Consider the following 8,238-nt stretch of genomic DNA (forward strand, 5'->3'; position numbering starts at 1 on the left):
TTCAAGAGGTAAGAGACAAGGTTTTTCTCTTGACATTGAAGAGGAGAAAGGTAAGGTAAGAATTTGGAAGAGGCGTGTGGTGGTGGGCAAGGTGCAAGTTGGGACACTTTGGAGATATAAAGACTTCTTATCCAAACCTCCATTTTATATCATGATGCCCTTTGTAGGGTAGCAACCTTAGAACAACACTGTCTCACTAGTTCTTATCCTCTTTGTAGGCTAACCTTTTGCTTAGTATTAGCACCTTAGGCGACCTTAGAACAGCACTGTCTCTCTGCAATTGAACAATGGTCTTTATTAGCACCTTAGGCAACCTTAGGCACCTTAGAACAACACCGTCTCTCTCTGCAATTGAGCAATGGTATGATATTAGCACTTAGGCAACCTTAGAACAACACTGTCTTTGCAGGCCACCACCCAAAATGACGACAAATGATCCTAAGCCCGCCATGAGTTCTGAAGAATTGGACAGACTCCGCATGGTCTTTGATGCCTTTGATGAGAACAACGATGGCTTCCTCACACTGGAAGAGCTGTGCGAGTGGATGAAGAAATTAGGGCTGCAGCTGACAAGGGAGGGATTGGTAAAGCTGGTGAGGAGCTGCGATGGGGACGAAGATGGGCGCTTGGATTTCAACGAGTTTGCGGCTCTCACAGAAAGCTTGGGATCCGATGCAGGCAAGAGAGATGGTGGGGATGATGAAGGTGGTGGTGAGATGAAGGAAGCTTTCCGTGTGTTTGATAAAGATGGGAATGGCTTCATCTCTCCCGCTGAGTTGGGAGCCACTCTGTGCGAGCTTGGCTTGCTGGGCTCTTCTTCTGCTGCTGCAAGCTTCTCTCGCATCCAAAGCATGATTAGGAAAGTGGACACCGACGGTGATGGTGAGGTTAATTTCTCTGAATTTGCAACCATGATGAAAAGATAAGGTAATGTATTCTCTCTCTCTCCCTTTCTGCCACCCACAAGGTAATTTCTCTGAATTTGCAACCATGATGAAAAGATAAGGTAATGTATTCTCTCTCTCTCCCCCTTTCTGCCACCCACAAGTGGGGCAGATTGGCTAGTACAAGGGCCCTTATAAAAGGCCATGATCCACTTGAGTTCAAGTCCCATCGTTAGTTGTTTATGCCCTAGCGTTGCATTCTACAGACGTTAATACCCCCCCCTCTCTCTCTCTCTCTCTCTCTCTCTCTCATCATGGGGTCAACAAATTTGATGACAGCCTACCCCTAACCTTCTATTGAATTATTTGAAGGCAATCTTCTAGCTTGACTTTCCAAAATTTAACTAATTATGTATGACTCTCTCTAAAATTTAGAGAAATCTCCAAATTAATAAAATGACCTCTCTTTTTTTTTTTGTATTGCAACGGATTTTTTAACTTATTTTTTAGTGAGGAAATGGGCTGTCCACATGCCATTTTCTACAATGCCTTCTCCAAATATGTATGTTTATTTGCAACCCCATTTTCTACGATGCCTTCTCTAAATATCTATGTTTATCTCTAAAATTTAGAGACATTCTCAAAATAATACTGACCTCCTTTTTTGCAACCCGATTTTCTAAGAGGCCTTCTCTAGAAGGTTTACAACGCTTTGATGCCCTCTAAAGGCCATGCTAATACGACACCAAAATGTTGTTTTTTTGTGATCTATTAATTAATTAATAATTTCACGGAACAAAGTTGTTCTACGTTTTTTTCAAAACTATTTGCAAAAAGGTTGTGAAAATAGTATGACTAGATTGTTCTATTTTTCTATTTGGGAAATTCTTGCATGCATCATTCACGGCATTGTCCCCTTCTTTTTCTCTCCCTCCCCATGTCTGTGCTTGCTTGCGCATGGGGGAGCACTGAGGAGAAATCTCTCTCTCTCTCTCTCTCTCTCTCTCTCTCTCTCTCTCTCTCTCTCTCTCTCTCTCTCTCTCTCCTTGATGAGCTCTAACAAGCCTTAGTAGACATAGCACTTACATGCACTCCAACTAGCCAGTCCTCATCTTCAACTTACATTGGAAATATCTAACCTACGGTGACAAACCCAATAAGCATAGCATCAACCCTGCAGTCCAAGCTTTTCTTTGATCTTCACCTCAAGTCCCACTTGATAGTGTTTGCAATAGAGACAATAGCTAGTTTCGTCCAGCATGAGCACTACACCTTTATTGTCATCAATGGAGAAAATGGCATAAGAAGAAACTTTCTTGCATAGGAACTCTCTCTCTCTCTCTCTCTCTCTCTCTCTCTCTCTCTCTCTCTCTCTCTCTCTCTCTTGGGGGTAGCAATAAGAGCATGAGCAAGTGATTTGATATGCAGGGCACAATGTTCTTTGCTTCTCCTCAACAAGCAGGTTGTTACTTTCCTTGGCCATGTTTATCAACCACTTTGAATTAATTTGATACTTCACTTTTGAGTGAATTCGACATAAAAATATGTCATTCAGTCATGATGATGAGCAAGTGAGCTAGAGAGAGTGGCGAGAGCAATGTAGAGAGATATATAGAGAGCAAGAAGAGAGATGGGAGTGTGACGGCCATGAGAGAGAGAGAGAGAGAGAGAGAGAGAGAGAGAGAGAGAGAGAGAGAGAGAGAGAGAGAGAGAGAGATTAACAAAAATAAGGAATTTTAAGTCCTATAAAAAACTACTCAAATAGGGCTATTTTATGGGTAGGAGAGTTTACAATGAGAGGGAAGGGAAATATGTTATTGGAGAAGAAAAAATGAAAATAAATGGACTAAGTAGTTAACTAATTAGTGAGGGGGTAGTTGATTTAGGAGAAATTGAAAATTTTGGATAAGCGAGGGGGAAATTGATTTGGGAATTTTGAGAATTTTGGATAAGCCCTTGCCTGCATCTTTGAAAATAAGAGCCAAGAAATCACAAAGTGTGCATTCTAAGTGCTCAAATGGTGCCCTCATCATAGCTTGGAGATCATTTTTTGCCCACCTTTGCATGAGGTTTCATGTGGCAATTTTATAGATCTCCTACCTTATGTCAATACCTTTGCAATCATATGAGTTTTTTTTTGTTATTTTATGCCAATGTTTTCTAGCTCATGATGGAGAAATCTCCTTCATCTATCTTTGGCTCTAGTCAACACCACTACTAGCATGTTTTGGTTCCTACTTCCTTGCAACGTTAGATTGATTTAAATGAGAATCTAGGGGCTCAAATTAGTTTTATCACTATAAGAAGGTTAGAATGTCATTTCATGTGGATATTGAATCCACCCCCACATTTTAGACCTTATACAAAGTAAGGCATCATTTATGCTCCAATGCAGTTTAGACCTTGTGAGACCTTTATCCCTAATAATTCTAAAGAACTGTAGAAGACTATACTAAGTGTAGAGCGACTCATTCGGGGCGTCCATACATCAATGTCCTATCGCTCGACTACCCCAACAACTTTCTCAACTTAGCTAGACTAGAATAGACCTTACGGTTAGAATTAAGTACAATTCCTCTAAATAAATATCTTCTTCATAATTCTTAGAAATAAGAGTCATCAATGCTCCCCTGGGTTCAACACAACATCTTATTCCTTGACTATGAAGGTGACTATTCTACCTTATTTTTTGCTAAAATTTATTACAATGTAAAACTAATTCCCAGTTTTTTCCAAGTTTCTATGTTTAGGGACAAATTTGGTCTCAATTTTGAAAGCATCCTCAATCTTGGGTCTACTTTTCATTGTTTTAATCTGTCATCAACTTCAACTAGGTCCATAGGCTCAGCTTAAACCCTTCCAACCCCATAGGACTAGAAGAGCCCATTCTCTCTCTAGGATCTTTCTAAGATCTAACTAGATTCTAACCATGTCTAAAAAATTCTAGAGTTTATCCACAATTATATTCTTAAAAAATCCCAAATTAAAATCTAAAATCAAGGGTTCCCTTAAAAAATATCCTGCTTATCTAAGCTTCCGTTCTAGAAAGATAAAAGAGTTTAAAGAGATTTTCTAAAGTATGGTACCATAGTTTCTATGGTCGATTCCAGGGGTCTTAATCCTATAAATCAACACACATTTATGGGGCTAAAACCTTACTTGGACATATGCACATTTTAGGTGCACAATTCGGTGCACAAGAAGGTTGCATATGAACAACTTAATTTAATTAACCCAACCTCTAAGATTATCATTTTTTACTATAATTTTAAAAAATATTGAGTTATCTACTGGGTAATTTTAAATCTAAAATTCCAACTCAATTGGTAATAATTATAAGCACTAGGTTCTTAAGAATATGCTCAAGGTGTTCCTAGTCTATTTTATTCTAAGGCAAGTGTTAAATTATTATAGCATACATAAATTATTCATTCAAGAAAATCCTATTAAATAGAATAAGGTTCACCATCTAACCTATTAAAACCAATTTAATTGGTACTTTTATGGTTAATTAAAATATCATTTTCTATTCTCTGTTAATTCACTATAAAAATAAAGGGAAAAAATTTTCATGTTTAATTTTCAAATAAACGAATTCAAATAAGAGAAAAAGGACTATTATACTTCAAAATTTTAAATTTTTGAGAGGTTTTGGACACCTACTTAAATATAACCTTGATTTTTGATGTGGAACCTTGCTTAGAGGGGGAGGGGGTGATGTGTAGACCTACAAGCCCTCCAAAAGTCCAAGAGTTTTTTTTACCTTTGATTTTAGTGCCAAAAAGTAGCCCAATAAAAATGTGTACAAGCCTAATTGACTATCCAGCAAGTACCTATGCTAGGTAAAGTACCCTATGTACTAGTGTAGACCATAATGCTAGGTAAAGTACCCTATGTACTAGTGTAGACCATAATGATGATGAAAATGATATCTTGTAGCCCTCTAGAAGAAGACATGGTAAAAATGTGTACAAGCCTAATCGACTATCCAGCAAGTACCTATGCTAGGTAAAGTACCCTATGTACTAGTGTAGACCATAATGATGAAAATGATATCTTGTAGCCCTCTAGAAAAAGACATGGTAAAAATGAAGGGGGGAGGGGTTCTTTATAACCTAACTAGGTCCTCTAGAAGCACAACCACCTATGCAAAGTGGATGGCTTAGCCTACCTTCAACTAAGCTTAATTATGGGAAACTAAAGTAAAATGGTGGGCTCTCCTCACGGTTCAGTTAACTCAAGATTTTGCAGGCCATGCTTGAGTTATTTGTGGGCTAGGCTAATGCTTAGGATATGCATGAGTCCTTTTTTTCTAAGTTAACTAATAGAGATGAGCAAGACACATAGTTTTGGGTAAACCATTTATCACTTACCACTTTCCAAATATCATAAGTTATTTACCTTTTTCCACCAACCCAAATCTACCCTTGATTTTTTCCAAACTATGATTTGTACAACCTTGGGCATTTAACACTTTGCCAATTAGTTTAATAATGTGCACACACCTAATTTATTTAACATGGGAACCTTAATATTTTTATCCCCAAAATTCATACTAAGGATTTGGCACATGATGAATTCATTTTTAACCTCCATTTCACTTAATTTTTTTATTTTTTTTAAATTTTTACTTTATTAATGGCTGGGGTGCATGCACATGTGCACATACCCCCAAGGCCTTTTTTTAATTAGCAAGCATGTAAACCTCGGTATTTTTACTTATTTTAAATTTCCCCATGCTAAATAAAATTATTGTTAAAGCTTTGAGAAGAATTTGTATATCTACAAATACAAAACACATTGCTTAACACATTTTCTCTCTCTATAAAAAGTACATAGTTTGATAAATTTTGCATTATAATCAAGAGAACAGGGTAAGAGGGATCTTAAATTCTTCCCCATTTAAAGAATCGAGATGTCCTCATCTCACAAACTCGGGGAAATCTTACACTAAAACTTTTCCTCATTTTCCTCCCATGTGGCATCTTCTGTCGAAAATAATTTCAACTTGATTAAGTATTCCCATAATATCCTATTCCTTAGAGGTTTTTCTTTAATGTCCAGAACTTTCTCAAGTTCCAACTCTATTTGACCTTGAACTAGCATAGTTATTTCCTCATCTTCCAAGATATGAGTAAGATCTAGGACATACTTCATCAATAAGCTAACATGAAAGACATTATGGATCTTAAGATGTGTAGGAAGAAGAGGTTTGTAAACTTGTTCTTGAATCCTCTGAGTAGTAACATAAGGTCCACAAATGCCTTGGTAATAAATTTTTTTACTTTCCTAATAAAGAGAGAATTTATCTTGGGTCATACGCTAAGAGAAACCAGCTAGAACTCTTAGGATCAGCATATAACTTCTATTTGTCTTGCATAGCCTTGATGTCTTTCTTTATAAGCTACATCGGATGGTCTATCTCATCCAGCATTTGCTTTGAGACTTCTACCTTGATCAATGGATTTAACCAATTTAAAGGTGTGATACATTCTTGTCCATACACAATGCCTTAAGGAGACTCATATAGAGGCATTATAAGAAAATTCCACCATATGAAGATAATTCAATCATCTCTTTGATCTCGACTGTAAAAAGCTTGAAGATTATCTTCTATAACTAGATTGGCTCACTATCCCATCCTCTTTTGGTAAGAGGAAGTCAAGTAATGACATCCATTACAATATGCATCATCTTACCCTCCAGAGAAGTTAGAGGTTGAAGCAAACCATTGGGTTTATATGTGGGGTTCTTGTTGAGTTGACAAGACATACACTTGGATACAAACTTGTGTACATATCCCCTAGGCCTTTGCAGTGAAAACTCTTTCTTATTCCATAATAGGTCTTCAAGAGATCCAAATAACCTACCATGGGAGAATAATGCATCTCAACCAAAACTTATTTCCAAATGAGGTACAAGATACACTCTCTCCTTGAAGTATAAGAGCCCATTATGCAATCGAAAATGAGGTAAACCATCATGCTGTAATTTATGTATCAAATCTGACGCTTCTTCATCTAGCACATACTTTTCTTGGATATCCACAATCCAATCCTTATCAACTTCCATGATGGTGGCTAGCATGCCCACATCCTTAAGTCCACCACATTGTCCTTGCCCTTCATATAAATGATCTCAAAATCATAGTTTTGAAGGGTTTTCAACCACCTTCTTTGCTTGGGAGAGAGACTAGGTTGAGACAAGAAGTACTTGAGAATCACTTCTCACAAAGAACTTGCTTCCATCGAGATAGTGATGCCACTTCTTGATTGCATGCAAGATAGCAATCATCTCTTGGTCATATACATGCATCTCCATCTCTTTGTCATCAAGTTTGCAGCTTTCAAATGCAAACACCCCATGATCTTGATACAACAACATGACACTAATGCCTCTTCCACATGCATCCGCCCTCATATTAAATGGCTTGGAAAAGTATGGGCATACCAAAATAGAAGTAGAAGTAAGCATACTTTTCAGCTCTTCAAAGTTCTTCTGGGATGTAGTGTCCCAAAAAAATCTTAACACTTAAGCTTATCTGCATCAATAGAGCTGCAATGTGAGCATACTTCTCAATAAACCTTCTATAGAAGGATGTTAGACCTAATAATCCCCTCAATTATGTGATATGGGTAGGACTTGGCCAATTCTTTACACATTCCACCTTTGAATCCACTCTTATACCATCTTTGTGCACAATGTGACTAAGGTACTCTACTTTGATTACCACCATGAATGTACACTTGCTCTCCTTGGCATACAATTGGTTGTGGCTCTTAATATATCAAAAACCATGTGTACATGAAACAAGTACTCCTCTTCATTCTTGCTATATGGCCACTCATAGCTATGGAGTGACAACATGGGTGTAGGAGCACCATCCATGAGTAGGAATAAGGAAAAGATTGCCATGAAAGCTTATTAGCTTGTAAATTTGATTAGTATGAGTTAATTGTGATTATCTATTCACATTGGCCTATATACCATGGCCCCTTTTTCACACACTTATTAATGTCCACCATACTTGACCTTTGGCCCCCATAAGCTTATGTCCTCACTTATACTTGACCCTTTGGCCCAATACAAGTTATGCTTGGCCCTTGGCCTCATATGTACAACTTATATCCACCGCTTCATTTTACAAACCATTCCCACCAAATATGTTTCGTTCGAAACATGCTCAAAGTAGAACCATAGTATGGATGGTTTGCATAAGCATCAACATGAAATCACTTCACACTTTTTTGCCAAAGCTATCCAAAAGAGCATCATTTGAGCCTTTGAGACCTCCAAAAGTTCATGAAATGCTCCCCAACACATTGCCAATCATGGCTAAGAAGTGTATATGTCA

General features: G+C 37.6%; 1 protein-coding gene across 1 annotated transcript; it reads left to right on the top strand.

Annotated features, from left to right (window-relative positions):
- The first annotated feature begins 307 nt into the window (after positions 1-307).
- Positions 308-1,684, top strand: LOC147605143 (uncharacterized). Its single transcript, XM_086793841.1, has 2 exons — positions 308-967; positions 1,049-1,684. Exon 1 carries the CDS (start codon positions 423-425, stop codon positions 924-926), a length of 504 nt encoding a protein of 167 aa, XP_086649967.1. The 5' UTR covers positions 308-422; the 3' UTR covers positions 927-967; positions 1,049-1,684.
- The last annotated feature ends 6,554 nt before the right edge of the window (positions 1,685-8,238 follow it).

The sequence above is a fragment of the Cibotium barometz genome, chromosome 60 (assembly GCF_041138505.1).
Source record: "Cibotium barometz isolate CiBa-2024 chromosome 60, ASM4113850v1, whole genome shotgun sequence".
Classification (NCBI taxonomy): Eukaryota; Viridiplantae; Streptophyta; class Polypodiopsida; order Cyatheales; family Cibotiaceae; genus Cibotium; species Cibotium barometz.